Source organism: Mytilus californianus, unplaced genomic scaffold, assembly GCF_021869535.1.
Source record: "Mytilus californianus isolate M0D057914Y unplaced genomic scaffold, xbMytCali1.0.p SCAF_3, whole genome shotgun sequence".
NCBI classification, from domain to species: domain Eukaryota; kingdom Metazoa; phylum Mollusca; class Bivalvia; order Mytilida; family Mytilidae; genus Mytilus; species Mytilus californianus.
The window spans coordinates 62,028,972-62,049,613 of NW_026262679.1; the positions used below are offsets into that span (position 1 = coordinate 62,028,972).

The 20,642-nt window shown below is 30.6% G+C and overlaps 2 protein-coding genes across 6 annotated transcripts in view; one reads left to right on the plus strand and one right to left on the minus strand.

Moving 5' to 3' along the window:
* The window catches only part of LOC127734965 (trichohyalin-like), a 45,240-nt gene extending 26,662 nt beyond the window's left edge, over window positions 1-18,578 (minus strand). For 2 of the 4 annotated variants that reach the window (XM_052245014.1, XM_052245017.1), the window contains exons 1-7: window positions 18,481-18,578; window positions 15,029-15,277; window positions 8,151-8,252; window positions 5,965-6,137; window positions 3,267-3,351; window positions 1,811-1,951; window positions 421-504 (exon numbers count right to left, since the gene is read on the minus strand). In XM_052245014.1, coding sequence (XP_052100974.1) covers window positions 421-504; window positions 1,811-1,951; window positions 3,267-3,351; window positions 5,965-6,137; window positions 8,151-8,252; window positions 15,029-15,217 — 774 coding nt within the window. In that variant the 5' untranslated portion in view covers window positions 15,218-15,277; window positions 18,481-18,578. Of the gene's footprint in view, window positions 1-420; window positions 505-1,810; window positions 1,952-3,266; window positions 3,352-5,964; window positions 6,138-8,150; window positions 8,253-15,028; window positions 15,278-18,397 lie in introns of all 4 variants that reach the window. The other 2 variants (XM_052245016.1, XM_052245015.1) reach the window with 2 other exon arrangements.
* Window positions 18,579-18,677: 99 nt separating this feature from the next.
* LOC127734966 (limbin-like) overlaps window positions 18,678-20,642 on the plus strand; it is a 47,175-nt gene continuing 45,210 nt past the window's right edge. For both annotated transcript variants that reach the window (XM_052245018.1, XM_052245019.1), the window contains exon 1: window positions 18,678-18,792. The gene's annotated coding sequence lies outside the window, so the exon portion shown is untranslated. The remainder of the gene's footprint in view (window positions 18,793-20,642) is intronic.

Here is a 20,642-nt window from a genome sequence, read left to right on the forward strand (position 1 = left end):
GATCAGGGCAAATTGTTTTAGTGTTTTAAATCAGTAGAGTTATGGTTCTTGTGTCAGAAATATGGCGGATACCAATTTCCCGTTTGACTTCGATACAAAATTTGTTATGATTATCTAGGTTATTAAAAACATTAAAATGAACGTTGTTAAAAGTTGAAAAAAAGATTTTGTGCAAAAATTAGGTGACGGCTGACCGGGTTAGACAGGTGACCGCTAATTTGAGTTAAATTATATAAAGAAAACGTTTGGGAGGATCTGAAAGTGACCGTTGGAGGCAGGTGACCATGAAGGCAGGTTAGACTGTAGAATAAGTTAACTTATTTCAAAATTAACTTTGATCATGAGAAGATTTTTTTATTTTGCTGATACATGTAGTACCATACTTCTCAACCCAAGGGAATACACAAAGATATACATTACCTGCTTTTGCTGAGAAGCCATGTCTATTTTTTCTAATTCATTGTCAAGAGTTTGTTGATCTTTACTGTGAACAACTCTAAGTTCCTGAGAAAAAAAAAGACATATATTGAAATATTTGTAAAAACAATTAATTGTAGTATGCCAGACTTCATCCTTGCAATTAGTGATATGACAGGCAAAATAATGATTACTTGCATAAAAGAAGTACATCAAACATTATTATGTTGCAATAATTCTTATTGATTTGCATGTGTACAAATACTTGAATCGGATTGGTATATTAGAGTTTTTTCCTTGGTTTACCATGTTGCAGAAACTACTTTTGTAACCTTTACTATAACATATTCATGTGCAATACACATGCATGAAATCCAGGGGTTCACAGCAAATTGAGATTGAAAAAAAACAAATACATAATAGTGACTGTTATTCTATTCTAATACATAACAAAAGAAAACAATGCATTGAAGCTTTAAAAATGTATAAAAATAACAATTTCATGAATGATCTTGGATCATAAACGTCATGGCAAATCATGATGTCATACGAATGAAAACTCTCAAGCTGAAGATTATTCTGTTACTTGTATCCTTCATATTCTTGAATATCTAAGTAAAATGAAGTTTTTGAGGTAGGTGTTATTTCAATTTTTAGAATTCAGAAAGTCAATATGACAGCTAACTCCTAAGTTATGACATTTCAATTTTGCATTTGATGGTAAATTGTAGCCAATGAATAAAAAATTATTAATTCAAAATTGATAATGTTTGGCTTAAGAATTATAAGGATTAAGAACATTTTTTCTACAGGTTATTGATGTGTAAACTGGGTCGCTTACTCACAAATAAAAAATGTGTTTAATCCTATGCTAATACAGTACGCTCCTTCAATATCATATAAAAACTTATGTAAAATGTTATCTGTATAAGTTACAGCAGTCATCTTTTGGTTATTTGCATTTTTGGGTTGCTTTCTCATTCACGAATACCCCACATCTCCTTTTCTTCATATCTATGTCTTAGCTTGCAAATTATCAAAGCAAAGATAACTTTTCAGGTATATTTTCAGTAAGACCATTACAGCATAAATCATTCATGAGTCAACCAGTTTTCTTGAAAGATTTCGATTGAGATTGTTACATTAGATTTTTTTTTTTACAGTGGCAAAATTGTTCATGAAGAATCATCTTATTTCAGGTGAGCAAATCTGATCCAAGTTCCAACATGTAGCATTTTTTTTAATTCTTTTTTTATAAACGATCATCTATAGTCTGTTAGTATATAGTATACAGAGTTGACATTTACACAAATAATGGTGAAACATGCATGATTTGTTTTAACTGGAATAAGTCTTATAAATGACCTATAAAAAAGAATATAACTATACATACTGCTTCAGTTTCTAATTTATCATCTTCAATCATTTTCTTTTTGTTTTGAATATCTTCCATGACAAAGTTGACAAGACGAGACAGAAGTGGGTCATCTATTTTGGCTTTCTTCAGCTTCATTCTTAACATGGCTAGGAACATCTACAATAAAACAAGTCAAATAATGTTTATTTAAATTTTTCCCATTTACACTTAAGGTGGTACATAACACTACAGGGAGATAACTCTGTAAAAATCAGTTGAACGTTTTAATCACGTATTATTGTTAAGGAAATATTAAACTTCTCAATGATCAAAATTAGTGTTTTCAAACTGCTATATATCCAATGAAATTTTTTCGATAAAGTGTGTGGTTTAAATTTTTTGAAATTTTTATATTTTTGTCAATCGGTCAAGGTAAATGAAAATTAAACAAGCCAAATTAATTTTAGTCAAGGTGTTTGGTACAACCTTAATATAACTTTCTAGCTTCTCATCAGATTTTTGTTCTTTTCTGAATCGTTAGTTTGCTTGTTTAATGGAATGGTTAAATGCTACCCTCTATAGGTTCATACAACTGCCTGTTAGGAGGTTTGATTCATTATAGAGGATATGAGTGCCTAGGGTATACCACCATTTTTTACTTCATTACTGACAAACTATGGTTGAGTGTATTTGTTCTATTGACCCATGTGAGTCTTGAATCTTAACCCCAATTATGACAGGATGGAGTTATCTTTACAGTTTTATTTAAACAAACTATATAAACCACCTGACCACCATAGGGAGCTTTTTTTCTATTTGCTAATGCATGTACCGATGCCATAAGGAACTGTAATTAGTATTCATATCATATGAAAACAGGTTACCATATATTTGTATCATGAGCAAAAACTTACTGGTAAAAACATACATTAGTGATTAGTCATGATTTCCAAATATAATTGAATGTACAAAATGTTAAATCTAAATTCTTTGGTATGATTATATCACAAGACTAGGATTATAATTGATAACCAGCAAACAAAATTGTTTTGTCAAATACCAGTAAAGAACAATACTGGAATTAAGTGAACAAATTGTGTTTTATTGTCTCTTCCACAGTTATTTCAGAAAGCCTGAATTTGTCTCTAAAATTAGAGATTGTATTAGAACTAAATCTACCATAAGATACAAGTTATTACGGCTTCTTGGGATGACATACCAGTTCACTGCAATATTCCTGTTACTGGTGTCTAATAATTCTCATGTAATATATTTTAATACATAAATTTTCTTAATTACATAAAGTCTGTGTACTTTCAAATATACTTCTAACAAAACTTTTCATTTCAGCTGATAGTAACCAGTACCAGTACTACTTTCCGGTACTTTCATTACGTTCTTTTATGAAACACTTCCACTTCAGCCCAAGGCAAGCTGAGGTATAGTTTACCAATAGAGCTATCTGAATCTATTCTGCTATTAAATTACTCACAGATTCTTTTTCTTTGCCAAGATCATTAGACAAGTGATCAACTCTGTCTAAGTCTTGTTTAGCTATTTCTGATTCTGCCTCTTCACTGTAAATAGAACAATATTGTTTAAATGAGAATTCAAAATTCTCACTCCTATCTTTCAGCTGTATATACAGAAAAATTTTATCATCTTAAAACTTATGCTGCGTTCACACGTAATTCGAATTAGTTTAATTCGCATTCAAAACGTTTAACGTCCAAACGTAAATTCTAATTCGAATTGCAATGCGCGTCAAATTCGCTTTACTTTCCTAACGACGTTAACTTTTAATTCGTATTAACAAAAACGCATTTCTAAGGCGAATTGGATAATGCGATTTAGCCAATTCGAATCAATTCGAATTAAAAAGAAGAGTGTGTGAACGCGATTAGCGAATTCGATTCGCATTCAATTCGAATTAAATGTACGTGTGAACGAGGCATAATAATTCAGATGATAACGTAACATTAAAAAGGAAATGGTTCTTAGAAAAAGTTTGACAGTTTAACTCCTCCCTATTTTCACTTGCCTGTCCCAAGTCAGGAACCTTGTCAGAAGTTGTTGTAAGTCATATCCAAATGTCTTCATTATTTGGAGAATTGGGTGTAAATGGCAAATCTTGTGTTTCTGTAATTATTTATTCATAACAAAATCAAACATATATAAATAATCTGTGTTCGCAGTGACCGCTACTTTCATCAGGAAAAAATTAAAACCAAAGTTTGCAAGAAACCATATGTTATAAAGGGGCCAATATAAGAAAAATGGAACATTTATTTTTGTATATATTATTAATTGCATTAATATAAACATTGTCTGAATTAACAGTTCTGAAACCTTAATAATCTCATGGTAACATGCTCACAGCCTCACCCCTGTAGAGTGTTCATGGGTTTTTTTCCTCTGCTTACATTAAATTTGAAATTTCTACTTCTCTGCTAAGCATGAAGCATACGGAGTAAGACCTAAGAATTGATGTTATATATGCACGGAGTGTGATACGAAAAAGTGATACGAAAACTGCATTAGTTTGATTGGCTTATCCAGCATCATGAGATGATATTATGACATTTCCATTTACAATTCGGTAGGTCATTGATAACTTTCGAAGGTTAAGACCATGTACATTTCGTCCATGGCAACGGACATATGTGATTTCTTCAATAATATACAAAACACTCACACTTTTCACCTGGAAATCTTTTTTTTGTTAAATTTTATTACATTCTGAAGCGTACAAAAACCTATAAATTGATCCAAATTGATCTAAACCATTAGAAAAAGGGGATGAAGAGGCCTGGTATTTTAAGAGTCCTGATAATATATGTATAGACCTTAAATACTGATTTATGAGAACAATACATGATTATGGAGTAATTTTCATTAGGTCCACTACAATGAGAGAAGTCTATTACATAGAATATATCAGTGTGTTCAAACTTAAGATCACCAAAATTTTTTAGGTTATCTTTGTCTTAACAGTTGTAAACACTTCTTTTTTAATATTTTTTATTACTACACTATAGCAGCTGTGGAATAATTTTTCAGGAAATTTATAATCCTAACAAGCCAGCATGATAAGTAAATAGGTCCATCTATGAATAAAAATAGTTATATCTTATTTTTTTATTAATATTTTGTAAATTTTATGACAAACTGTTTGATGTTAAGGGTCATCATTTTTCTTTTATTAATTTTTCTGAAATAAAATAACTTAATCTGGAACAAGAAAATAAACAAACTAAGATAGCACCATATTACCCATATGGTGACCTTATAACAAGACTAAATAGGCAACAACAGGTGGCTACAAAGAAAAATTTAATAATCTTATAATATAAAAATAAGGAGATGAGGTATGATTGCCAATGAGACAACTATCCACTATTTGCTTAAATCCTTGAAATATCTAACTACAAAAATAGACATGAAGGGAAATACGCTTTTATAAAATGAACAATATGTTTACTTGAATTGGCTGAAGAGGATTAAGGAGTTTAATCAAATGTTAAAGAATTTATTAAAATGAATTATGATTTTTATAAGAAGATTGCCTTGAAATGGCATTTAAAATTCTATTAATTAATTAAAGCTTGAGAAATTAACAAAGTATGACGTGAGAGTATATCTCACATCACGCAATAGGAATAATAGTCTATTTATATCCCTTAATCACATGAAATCAAAAGTATTTCTTATCAAAATAATTTCATTTTATAAACATGTTATACTAGCTATATATATATATATGTTATATTGAGAGGTCTAGTCTCCAAAACAGAGATTGAAATTATGCAAATATCTGAAATTGATCATTAAAAGTTTCATTTTCAAATCTTTTTTTTGCTGATCTTACAGTCAACACCCCTGATAAACACATACATGTTGTATACATTGATGGAAGGTGCTATATATATTTACTTTAGTTTATTTGCAAGAAAAGGATGGGTCAGATAAGCTGACTGCACTATTGGAGCTACTTAGCAAAATTATCATAGCAAAATCTGTATAAGACATCGTACAATATAACTGATGGTACACTTAAATATTCTTAAGGCGAAGTATATGTAATTTGGCAGTATTTCAGACCTTTATGAATTTTTTTTTGCATCTACAACATGTTGACTTGCATCTCTATATATATATATATATATATAAAGCATCTTCTTTGACTGTACCTTGTAAACTTGACAAGAATACCACCCATACCAGTCTGAAAAGATTTGTCAATTTTCACTTCTTTTCCTTTCTTTTCATGCTGATACTCATCATCTAACCCTAGTTTTCCCATCAGACCTTTTCCTTTTCTCTTCCCTGCACTCTTCTTTCGACCTTTTTTATCAGCTACAATCTATATAAGAAAATATCTTTTTTAACCATTCAATCATTTTTTACAATAAATTAAAAAAAATAACAGACTTAAATAATTTCGTGCATAAATTGCAAAAGAACATTTGTCATGTCATGTAACATCTGTAACACCTTTTTGAAAAAAAAAAATCATAAACTGACTTTTACAAAGTTTGTTAATAAGAACAAATTATTTCACCATATGGCACCATCTCAAAGTTTATGGAAATTGAGTTTACAACAGCAAGCACTGCCATTAATTCAGTGAACATAGACATATGTTTTAATTCTATATGAAGAACACTGGTTGTAATTTGGAGTAAGTCAAAACTTGCTTCTAATTTGGCATGTCTTTATATAGGAATAAATTATATATTAGATGCTCCAACCAAAACAAAGGTTTTGACAAGTGAAGGTAGCAATTTTGTGTCATGAATAAATACATTGTATTCCTTTTTTTTTTATGTTCTTTCCCATGTGTGTAGCCAAATGCTGTCTTTTTGACAAAAGAATATTTATCTTTTCTTAAATACTGGGGAGCAAGGCTTCCAAAACGGTCATATATGCCGGACATTTGTATAATGTCCGGTAAAAGTCTGGCTGGGCAAAGCATGAAACGGTCATCTACTTTTTAGTTTTCAAGGCTTTAAGAGACGGTCATTTTAACATAATTCGCGATCTTTTTGACCCAACGTTTTGCCTTTAACAGCCACACATTTCCGGTCATAAAAGTGACATGATTATTAAGTACTATCAAAACAACCCCTACTTTAATACCTTCTCATTTTAATCAAGGCTAATTAGTTGTCAAACAGATGAAATTTACCTGTTCAGGTGACAGGTAAACTATTTTGAACCGGACATTGATCAGTCTATTCAAAGTTATTTTCTTACATTTCAGCGGTTTGCATCTAATTAATTTAGTCAAAGATTTAAATTATCAGAAATACGTTTACAAATATGATTTGATGAAAAAATTGAAAAGGTGAAAATGAAAAATCGTCATAACCACGTTGTTTGAACCTAGAGACATGTCTCTGTTTGAACTAGTACACGTCATGTGCGCAGGTGTGAAATTTAATTATGCATCCTAATTTCTTCAAAAAAATGCTTAAATTGTCATTGATACCTTTATCTCACGTTTATTTCAAATATTTTCTTGAAGAAATAACGTAGAAAGAGCTACTTCCACTCATTCACACTTTGCAAACGTACACGGAATTTACGTATCCGTCTCTGGTCCATGTTTTACCATTGTCAAGATAACATCCGGTATAAAAACGAAAGTAAAGTTTTTGACAACGTTATTTTGCACAAATAAAGAGTCTAAGGCAGATATAAGTACGCTAATGTTGCACACTTCGAATGATGCACTGCCAATTTAACAGTTTAAGTCAGAACTTCGAAATTTGAATCAAAGAAAGTTTAATATCTTTTTTTTTAATGTCAATCATTGGGATGGCTAACTCGGCAACTGATTACCATAATTGCCTTTTGTTTATTTAGTCAGAACTCAGAAGGGATTAAAATCGGGATAATATAAAAAATGTCCGGCTGGCTAAAAATAATTTTGGAAGCCCTGCTGGGGAGAGGTGTACATTTTTTCATTCCTTTCATATCTTTCAATATGCAGCAGTGTCTAACAAAGGATTTGAAATGAGTCCTATTAGTTCTGTTTAAAGTGGATTCATTTATTTTCGTGGAATAAGGAAAAATAGTTTTTTTGTGGATATTTGATATCCTGGATTTGCCTAAATCTGCATTCAATAAAATAAAATTGAGAATGGAAATGGGGAATGTGTCAAAGAGACAACAACCCCACCAAAGAGCAGAAAACAGCCCAAAAGCCTTTAGAAAAATTGTACTTTGTTGAATATTTTAATTTGTGGTTCACCTATACCCATGAAATCCACGAAAATTGGTATCCCACGAAAATTGGTAACCCACGAAAATTGGTATCCCACAAATAATAATGAATCCACACTACAAACCTCAACTCATCATTATATCTTACCGTAACAGTATCATCATCATCATAGTCATCTATAATTTTTACTGTCTCTCCTCTACTTCTTTCCTTCCTTTTGCTGTCTTCTATTTCTTCTTGGTCTTGTTGCTACAAGAAAACAGAATTCATTCAAAAGTGTTATGAATCTAGATACTGTTATATTAAATTCAGTTATACTTGACAATGAAAGATTTATGATAAATATATGATAATGATTGAAATAACTAAAACTGTGAATATGAGATGATTGTGATGTGAAGCAACCAAAAATCAACCAATCAATCTTCTACATCATTAATCCAAGATTAACCTAGAGAATTTTTCTATTAGATATGGATATTAACAAATTAAGATGTATGTCATAGTGATTTGAATGTTGCACACAATATTTTACTTAAAATAAGAGGTCAGGAGTGAAATATCACTGATGTTTTATCAAAATTTCAGATGCTGAAATAATGAGTTTGTGTTTTCAAGATGAAAATGTCGAGCTTTTCTTATAAATTCATAGACAATTATACCGAAAATAAGCCATAAATAGAGATTTAAGTGACATTTAAGTGAAAATTGACAAAGTATATAACGTAACACTCTTGAAAGTTGTATTTATCTAAAAAGAACCATTATATATACAACAAACATCAGTCACTTTTCAAAATAACATACAGTAAATTCAGAAATGTTTGCGATGTTTTCATAATGTGAAAAATTGCAATGATATATAGGTGTCACAAAAATAAAAACTTGCATTAAAATTGTGATAGCATTACTTATATGCAGTATTTTCTGAAACAGCAATAATTTATCTAACATTTTTTTTCATTTTCAATAATCAAAAAAAAATGTGTGCTAAAATTTCAAAATTTACAGTATTTCATGCACAAACGAAATGACTGATCCATATACTTCGTGTTCACACAATATTTGATGCATCAAAAAGAATGGTAAGTCTTGTTTATAAAAATGAAATTAAATTGTACTAAAACAAGTACTTCACATTATAATACCCTTTAAATTCTAATTTATTTTGAATTTCAAACAAATGTCCACAGGGGCCACTATCATCTGAAAACATGGTTTAAACTCAAGTTGTTTTCTTTATTACAATCAACATGTAAGAAAAGGTCACCAGTAAATGGAAGATCTAAGTATTGAATTGTGGAAAAGCATATTGTTGAATTAAAATGGAAATGGATCAATAATCTTTTGTATATACATGTGAAGTTTAGGTACAGTTTAATGTGATATACTGATTAAAATTTGAAAGTAATTTATTGGCCTGATTCTATAATTATCTACTGAAATATCTAATTGAAAAAAGGCAATACTAATCCTATCTAAATTTTAGCAATAATAAATGCAAAAATTTATGGATATGCATTAAATATAACATAATGCCATAAAAAAATAAAACTAAACTTAAACATCAAGTAAAAACACAGCTAAAAAAAAGAATAAATTATATAGTTATTAAAATAAATTAACCAAGAATAAAAAAACATTGTATGATATTATTTTTTTAAGCATCAGAAGAAAGGATTTCAGAAAATGTGAAAATATGTCACACTTTGATGACACAGTTTTAGTGTAACCTCATAAGCATGATTTTTCAGAATTTTAGAAAAAATAGTTATCTTTAATATCATTATGACTAAATTAACATTGATCACAAGTGTTTACCATATTAATTTTTTTGAAGGAAATACATATCTTTTCGGGCAACAGGCTAGTTGTGATCTGCATTATTTCTAAACAATTCCAGGTCATTTTATTTCAATAAATTAACTCAGTACACAAACTACCATTTACACTGTTGACAAGCGGATGATGGTAACTGAAATTACCACGATCCCAATATGGCGTGGGGGAATCCCCGTAAGATCTTTCCCTCTTAATTTCTTTGTTTTTACATAAATGTGGCTAACATTACTCAGCCGTCGTTTGGTTATTAACATTTGCAATGAGTCTGTAAATTTTTAACCTTAAACAGTTGTCCGTTACTGAAAAAATTGAACACAATAAAAATGCGATGATGATGGTAACTCAAAGATGGGATGATGGTAACTGTCGATCAAAATAGTTAGGAGATGATGGTAATTTTTTATGTTACTCGAGGTTTCTTTTCGATCATACAGTGTTTAACATCACTATACATGAAATGAAACACAATAACACATCTTAACTGAAACCACTATATTGGAGTATAGACCAATACTAGCACAAGAGATAAAAATGTGTCGGGGAAACAAATTAAAATGTTTTGTAAAATGAAACATTCTTTAATGCAACAATTTCACAAACAGTGTTGTTATACCAATTAAAAAACTATATATATATGTTTCAACACAGAATCAAATAATTAAACAAATGAAAATTTAAAAGACTAAGCCTTTAACAGATTTATATGCAATTCCTGTTTCTTGTCAAAAATGAAAAGATAGATATAGAAGTTTTATAAAAAAAAAAAGTTTTAATTTGAGGTTATGAAGGATTAATCAAAAGTTAAACATATTTCAAGAAATGCTAGCCATAAGAGTATGGCTTCTTAGGGCATCACAATATGGGGTGGGGACTTTTTTCGGGACTCCGAGATTAGGCGGTTTTAAGCTCAGAATTTCGGGATTGATCCTTTTGGGATACGGGAATTCCTATTTCAAATTTCAGGATGTCGGAATTGAAATTTCTTTAAATTCGAGGCCTCTGAATTTTAAGCTTTTAAGCCCGGGATTTCGGGATCAGACCCCATCCTCCCCTCCTCAATATAGTAGGTTTGGGAAACAGAAACAGGAAATAAACATATAATTGTGTTCGGCTTTAAAGTGAAACCAGAGAGGAATCTCTGGAAAACATTTCATACCATTCAAACTTGTCAGACACATATCCTTTAAATCGACATCATATTAATTACAATTATTAGGCATATATGTCAGTTAAATTCGCAAATTCCTGAAACAAAATGTTAGCCCACAATCATTTCTTATTTTTTTTTTTCTAAAATCATTGCCGGAAAGGTATTTTTTTCCCTATTGATATCTCAAAATCATATCCCCACACATCCTCATTTATCAAAGCATACAGTGAATAGAAGGAATCGTTTACACATTTTATGTTTTACAGAAGTAAAACAGAAATTCTAGATGTTCTGTAATGAATATATTAAAAGCAATTATCAATTTTAAGGACTTTAATGGTGCAAATAAATAATTTTAAAATGAGTGTAGACCAGTGTACAATATAATTTTTTTTTACCACAATCAAGCTTCTTTCACTTTCGTTGGTGACTTCCATAGTATTGTCTTTTCGATAATATACAAATAATTCAATGGTGAATATATATTATGAAATTGGTTATATATAAAGATCCAGAGCAATACTCAGTAGCCGATCCAAAAAGGGGGGTGCCAGGGATTAACACCCCCCTTTTTTATTGGAAAATTTGTCTTTTTCATGGGACAAATTGACAAAAAATGTTAAGTAAATAAAGTACTAGCACCCCCTTTTTTTTTCTGAGAAAACCTTGCCAGCACACCCATCCTTTTTTCACAGTGTCTGGATCCGCCCCCGATACCGATACGTAGTACTCAACTATGGGTCATTATATAGGACGTAATACGTAACGTAAATTAATTTAAGGCATTACGTTTGCGCGCATTACCATTACATTTGCTCGCAAAAATCATTACTTTTGCACGCAGTTTTTGATAACATTTGCACGCATTTATTTGACAAGTAAACTCAGGTAAATACAGGTAATAATACTTTATATATCCATATATCACGGCTAAAATTGTACTTAGTTTGTCGTTTTATACAACCTTTTGGCAAGTTACCAGCATCCCAGAAATCAGTTACCATGATCTTTCAAAAATAACATGAACAGTTACCATCATCAACGTACTTTTTTCACTCTCTATTTTCTAAGTAATGGACAACTGTTTAAAGTTAATATTTTACAGACTCATTGAAAATGTTAATAACCAAACGACGGCTGAGTAATGTTAGCCACATTTATGTAAAAACAAAGAAATTAAGAGGGAAAGATCTTACGGGGATTCCCCCACGCCATATTGGGATTGTGGTAACTTCAGTTACCATCATCCGCTTGTCAACAGTGATTTAGAGATAGTTTGAAATATTTTTTTATTTTACAACCAATTTGGCCTCAAATGAGACCTCCTTTTAGTTAATTTTATAGCTGATTCTAAATGAATAATTGATATTATTAAATCCAATATAACAACTTCAAGCGCAATTAGCTTTACTAACAAAAGGCTACCAAGAGCATGAATTGCTCACCATATAAAAAACATGCCATTTTGATATCTATTTTTTGTTGCAATCAGTTATAAGATGCGTAATAAGTAAAAACCAACTTGCATGGACAATAACTCCTATACGGGGTCAATTGACAATTTAGACCAAGTTGACTTACCAGTCTAAGTAGATCTAATTTTGCTGAACACTTTTGCTTATTACAATTTCTCTCTATCTATTATAGTTTTGCAAAAAATGAGTAAAATTTGTCTTATAAGGGCAATAACTTATAAGGGACTGACGACATATGCCAAGTGATGGCAAAAGCTCACATGGCCTTTTAGATCAGGTGAGCTTAAAATGGATATGAATATATTACATATGAGCTGCATGGGGTAGAAATCAACCTTGTGCAAGTGCATTTATACATGGACATGTATAAGACTTTGATTGATTTTGGAACATTCAAATACGAAATAAAAGATGAATTTTTGGTATGTTTTGTAGGGTTCTTATATCAACTCAACTCAATTTTCAAACAGTTACAGAATTTGCATAAAGATTTTTTCCACCAAAAAAGGGTTTATATAGTTGTATCTATAAGGCGCAGCTCATATCATAGACATCAGTCAATGATTTGATGAAAAAGAGTTATTTGGCAAGTTTTGTCTGTATACAACAAACATAACTATATTTGTAGTTTGGATTAATGCTTGTAAATTCTAAAATACCATTCCCACAAAAAAGTTTGCTGTTAAAAAAGCAGTAAAATAGCTGACCCAAAGAGAAATCAACCACCAGACATTTAAGAAGAAAATGGGTAAATCTTGCAACAGCATCATTGTATGTTTAATGAGTTCTGACATAAAAGAATACAATTTGAAATTATGTCGCTATGGTTATACAGCAAAGGAAGTAGTCAACTAATGAGATGCACATGGAAAGAATATTATTTACATGTTAATCATGCCTATATATACTAGTTGACAGTTAACATATTTTAAGAGATGCATGGAATCAACTGTTGCAGAATTTTCCCGATTTGTTTCTAAAATACTACAGTGAAAGATTATTAAAATAAAAACAAGAAAAATATATAATAAATGCAAACAACTTTTACTTACCTTTTCTGCCTATAATTATTATGATAAGAAAAATGAATGTACATGAATATTTTACCAAGAATGACCATGAAAATATTAAGGATGTGTTATTTCAATTCTACAACTTGGTATATAGAACTCCAATAAATTGACAATACATTTTCTAAATTACCACTAAAATGCCTTAAAGTTGTCAACTGAATGATGCTATTTCATCTGAATGATTTTGATTTAAAAATCAAAGAACTGAGGTACTGAACATCTTGTGGATGGTCACAAGCACTTGTCTCAGAAAAAAAATCACATCTCTATACCTGAAAGTGAGGTTAAGGTACATAGATATATTTTTTCAGAGACATGTTAGTGCGTGGATGATGAATAAATGACAGGGAATTCAACCTCACCATAAAAACTATTATATTGTAGTGATACAAATCAGTATACTCTGGTTTGTTGTTATATATTATATTAATATTTGTATATATAAGTTAAATGTATATATAATTTTCATCCATTTGTATATCATTCTATTCTACTATTCTAATAATAGTGCAGTGCAAGTGCATGGTGGACACTCTTCTGTAATAATTCGATTTTTCTAATAGATTGGATTTGAGTAGGCATTCATATTTTCCCGCAAACGTTCTTGAGATATTCTTCTGCATGCGTTAACTCAAATTTTCGATATTCTTGATTTGATATTATACAATTATAGCCTTTGTATGAGGTCGATACGAGGTTATATCGACCCAAGAAAAGCATATTGACCTAGGACGAAGTCCGAGGTCGATATGCCTCTCTAGGTCGGTATAACATCGTATTGACCTCAACCAAAGGCTACAATTGTTATATTATTAATCAACAACTATTGCATGAACAATGTAAAATTGGGGATTTCTAGAATGTATTTTTAGTAACATGCTGTATGCTCTGTGCAATATGCTGTTTTTGACCTACGAAAAGCTATACACAACAGTATTGGCGTGCAAACTGAGTAAATACAAATGTACATGTGATCAAGTTTTAACGAATCACAAAACTGTTTAAAAATATTTGATTGATAATACTGATGTATACATATTTCTCACAACAAAACATATATCATTTATCTATGTTCTTAAAAATTATTTTCATGAATATTTTTTGATGAAATTGATATATAACAAGCAATAAGGAATGTTATTTTGCGTTCTGTTATCAGTCAAAAACGAAAGTCACGTGGGTAGAAATGTCTTTGGCAACAATACACTGGAAGGCCCTCATGGTCATTCCATGCAAAAATGAAAACAACACGTTATAAATTTCATGCATCCAAAGCGCTTTTCTGGATTTACCTTCATCAGGAATGCTCAAAGCCGATAGAATATTTGAAAGCCAATGATGTTTAAAAATGGATACTTCAACAAAGTAAAAAAATTTCAAATACAATGTACAAATGTATATAATGATAATATAATGATAAAAAATGTTATTACACAAGTAATCAAATACAGTGATTAAAATACAAAGAAGTTGTCAAATGCTCACCCTTTTCTTAAAATAATCTCTGATGCAGACTGGAACACAGAAGACTGTCACTAAAATTCCAAAAGCAAGTCCCAAAGCAAAAGCGCCTCCTATCCATGCTTTATTTATTTGAAAGGACTCTGTTTCATATGTAACAGTTACTGGTAGACAAATATCATCAAGGATTCCACTTCTGATACGGTATGACATTGCTGGTAAAACTCAACTAATGGTCAATATTGTTACTGTACTTTCTTTAGATATTCATTCCTATTAAATATAAAGAAGTGAATTCAAAACAAAAAAAACCCACACATAATGGCTACAACCTCAAATTTTAAAATATATAGATGATTTGTAATAATTCTGAAAATCTTAGATTATAGATCAACTTGCATTACAGCATAATATGAAAATAAAGTGCTCCAGATAGTGCCCTTTCAGAATATGTTTGGCCACTTTTAAAGTTTGAATTCATTCCATTAAAATGATGTAGTTTGCCCACAAAGTATTGATAAGGAAGAGTAGTTTTGAGTATAAAGGAAATGAACAGGGCTCACACTAACTACTTTTGAATTTTAGGGAGAAGTGAAATTCACCTTTTTAATCTAACAAGGAAAGATGAGACTTGAAAAGGTCACTTCATAGAGAAATTTTTGTTTATACCATGCACTACAATATTACTATTTTGTCAATTAATTCCTCCTTTTTTTTCTTTTCTAAAATAATGAATCCAATATGCATTATTTTGTTTCTTTTTAATAACAAATAACTATAATTCAGTTCTTACTTTTTGTCATTTTTTTCTGTTGAAACATATATTGAAGGCCGTACGGTTGCCTACAATTGCTTACATCCACTTCATTTGAACTTTGGTGGATACTGTTGTCTCATTGGCAATCATACCACATCTCCTTATTTTTATATAGTACTATAGAAGATTAAAAGAATAGCAAAAATAATAGATTTAGTCTTTATCAATTACTAGTTTAAGTAAGTCAATCAGGAATGTAATTTGTTTAATATCTTCACTACATCCCGTAATAATTTATCAAATTTTAAGTCATCTAAAGAGTCAAAATGAAAGAATAAATAAGATATTAACACCATGGTTTGATAAGCCATCTGCCATTAAATAAAGTTATATTCTTTCACCTATTCACAGTGTTAATAAAAAAAAGGAGATGTCGGGTACAGTAAAAAAAAAACAGCAACCCAAAGACAAAAATTACCAAAAAGATATCTAAAGGACAACATCCTTCAACAATAGTGTCCATATGATACTTCAAACTCTACAGAGTCTACAGTCTATATAAGTTATGAATAAATTAAACAGAAAAATTCACCAAATTCTATAAATAACAAAAGGCATTTACCGATATTAAGATATTATACGAGACAACCACTGACAAGGTCACTGACAATGAAGACAGTCAAAAGGTTAAGCCTATGTTACATGTATATGTCCTGACGGATAAGCTTTCATCATGAATGTTTTACGTAATGGAGAAGACCATGAAAGTAGATAATTTTAGGCTGCATTTATTTGACAAATGCAGACTTTTGTTTTATAATTATTATATTTTAACTACAGAATTTTTAATACATTTGCATTTGACCAGGGGAACATCTTAAGTTTATAAAAAGCACCAGAGAACATGCTACTTTTAAGAGCCAAGCTTTAGGAGCTGTTTATCTCTCCTGAATAAACGTTGCTTATTGAACATTGTGAATACTTTTTTTAGAATATTTTACATCCACTTGGTTGATGCCAATGCTAGTGGAATTTTTATCCCCTAAGGTATCACCAGGCCAGTAGTCAGCACTCTTCAATTGACAAGACATATCATTGATAGGTCATTTCTGTAAATTTTCTGCTCAGACAATGTTGAATTATTCGAAACACTAAAGCTTTTCTACCCCAAGAATATATGGCCATAGCCAAAGCTAGCACAACTGATGGAATTTTCAGTTTTCACAGGTCTTCAAATTCATATCTGAATTCTCCTTCCAACTGCTTTGATTTAGCGCCACTGATAAACTGGAAACTTTGTTGAGTTTATTTTTACACAGATATTTCACATATCTTTTATGCTTATTTTAAACGATTCTTATTTCGTTTTTATTTTATTTTATTTATACTTTAAATTGTTAAATGATAGCTGATCAATTTTAGATGAATATAGTGTTAAACTAGAATTGCAGGTGAACTGAAACAAAATGAAAATTGCATCCCTGCAATACTATTATATATATTAAATATTTTTGATTATCTCCCCTTTAACATGCTGGACCTGAATAATATTCCTGTATGCACATCTTCAGGAAGTGTCAAGTTTGATCAATATCTCTTTAGTCTTTTATAAGGAGTTGCACTTACAAGAGGCTATTACTATACATTAATGCAATCCTGAAGTAAATAAGTTGGATTATCTCCCATTTAATATGTAGGATCAGAATTGAATATGCCTTTTATGTACATCCTCATGAGGTAGTGTCTTACAACTTTGTTATTTGTCATCAGTATCCATCCAGCCAATGATATGTATACAATGTTGTACAAGGCACACTGGCAGTCTGGCCTGTTGGTTCCACAATACATCCCTCAACAAAAACAATTATTAATTTTGTTTGCAGGGGTTATAATTATAATACAGAAAAAGTTATTTGTGCAATCTGGGATTTTTTTATACGATTATGACAGGTAAATGCCAAATTTTCTTTTATGAACATGTAGTGGGAGAGACAAATGTGCAGGTCATGAGGTTATTGCTTTATGATATCCTAGATTTTTGTGAGGTTACTTTTTTTTGGAAAAAGCAATATTTAAGCTTGCTTTAGAATACAAATTTGTTTCAAAAATAAACAAATCAATGCAGTATTACTTGTTGATTTTAATTGACATAAATAAGTGAGAAATTCATATTTAGAGAAGAAAAATTACCTTCCAACTTAATTGCCAGAATGAAGATGTGTTTGGTTCATTTGACACACAATCCTCTCTTATTGCTAAAAAAATCGATCATTTAGTGGCTTAATTCTTATAATACTGTAATTGGTTCTCCTACCCATAAAATATCAATTATATCATGCAAAACATTGCCAAACTTTTAATTGCTAGAAGTAAGAGTAAGTCAAATTCAATTGTACTTAACCTATTTACAAATTACAGACTCAGTTATTCTTTGAAAAAACTGTGAATTCATATACTGTAACTGAGAAAAAGGCACCATTTTAATTGTTATGCTTGTTTAGTTTTTGACTGCGCTTCAAACTAAATATACAGAGAATGAAATTTCTATTGGAAATTGTTAAAGGGAGATAATATTGTGTAGCCCAATTATCAATTAAGCTGTGTATATAAAGCTCAAACTGTATAATATTACCGACCTGCTTTGTGATATTTAACATGCGTTTCCCTATAATATCTTTTACTTAATTTTCTTCACCAATTTATAAAATCATTGTATTACCTTACTGTGAAAAAAAATAAGATGATGGAGATCACGTTAGTTAAAAGAATGAAATGACAGTTACATTCAAGTTCAGTCATGCATGCTTGTTTACTTGTTTATCAGTCGCGATGGGTATTAATCGACGTTAATCTGCCGCGTAAAAAGTAATTGATCTATTTTCGTTGTATAAAGCGCAACAACAACATAGACTCATTTCTTTCTTTTGATTTTTCGTGCCGTTAGAGATTTTTCGAAAGGAAGCGTGATTGGTTACGCCAGGTGCCCCAAGAAATTATAATCAAATATGTAAAATTTATACACATATCATAGGTAAGATAGTTTGTGTACATGAAAATACAGTAATTCAGTTTGCAGGATATACATTTTATTGTTAGATACTATTTTTAATGTCCTGTGTCACTTAAATTGCCTCCCTCATGCCTGTCTAATCTCTAGTCTGGGACCATGGTTCACTGATCGACAGCAGAACCAGGTGTAATACAATAAATGTATTCGTTAATTGGATGTTAAATTCATGCATCATGGGATAGCATTTCTTGACACATGTCGGGAAATATTTAGATTGCCACAAATTCAATTTATTGAAAATTATTTTTAAATTCATAAAATATGCATATTCCAGAAAAATATAGCACTTATATTATCCAAACAATATTGTTTAACATCTTGAATCACCAGTTGATTAATGATTTGATGGATATATTCATTCATTGCTTATGGACATGGATTTTTCTAGCATTCCACAGGGTCCGATATTCATACCCATTCCCAATGGCAAAACCTCTACATTTTTCCAAATTTTGGGAGGAAAAATTCCCAAATGAGATTTTTAAGGACATCTGCCCGTCAGATTGAAATTGTTCAACTTATGTTTTCACCTATATTATTCATGACAGAGATGTTTTTTTTGTTCAACTGCTAGCTTTATGCTGAAATTCGCAAACAAGTTATGTGTAAACATGGTAAAACCGAGTAAAAACATATCCGACTGACAAAATACAACTTCGACACATGGCCGCTGTAAACCGGAAATGTAGATAAATGCAATACCAGATCAGATTCTGGAAGCATATAAGGCTATTTCCGGATTTGCCAATCAAATGCAAAAAATAAATTTTTAAAAAATTGCCTGAGGTGACAAAATAAAGCTATTATATATAAACTCTTGAATTGAAAACCAAATCATCTTTAAAAAAGAAAGAAGAAACAGGAAATATTTTTACAGAAAATCAAAGACATTTTCATGCCAAAATCCAATAAAATGTTACATTCACTTTTCTTTATCACTAAAAATTTGATATTGGATGTTTTTATAAATGTAAACAGATCTAGGAGGTGATTTCTTCTCAATTTTGAAGGGACAGTAAAAATTTGGTAGGGCAAGTGAATTTTGAAAAGTGTTAGCCTGCTTGGCCAGTAACAGTCTTATTTAGTCTATCCCTGAATTTATTATTTAAAACTGTTACCATCTTTGAAGATGAAAAAGGGGGAAATTCTTATCAAATGTGCGCTATAAGGAGTACAGTATTTTGATACTAAAATAAACTTGATTGCCTTGTTGTCAAGTTTAAAAGGACAGGAAAATAAAATTATATAATGGCAATCATGAAGTTTCTTATTTTATTTTCACAAAAAACATAATTCCTAATGAACTATACACATTAAAACTCGCATCTGGTATATTTATTGGGTTTTCACAATTTCATTGAAAATCGTGTGAAAAATTCCCAATACTGCCCAGGGTCCTTTTCCCCAAAATAGCCAGAAAAACCCCTGATGGAACATGCACATGTACAGTAATTCAGTCCCATTCAGAACTGAAAAGTGGTCATGTATGGATTGTATTACGTCTGGCTGTACTGACACAAAGAGGAGGTTTGGCCAGGATGCCTGGCTAGTCTTAATCTTTAGCGACTGCCTACTTCTTCTCAGTATATCCAACAAATAGGACCCAGCAATATTCCAAATCTTTCTTTCATATTGATCGGAACCTTTTAGAAGGCACTGTTCTGAACATCAGGTAGTTTGAACTTCAAATTTGCTCTTGCAAACTGTCAGTAAAACCATGATGCCCTTATCTCTGTTGTAAAAAAGTCATTATTGGTGTCTACAACACGTACAATGTACTCATAAAGATCAAGGATTTTACTGGTCAATAT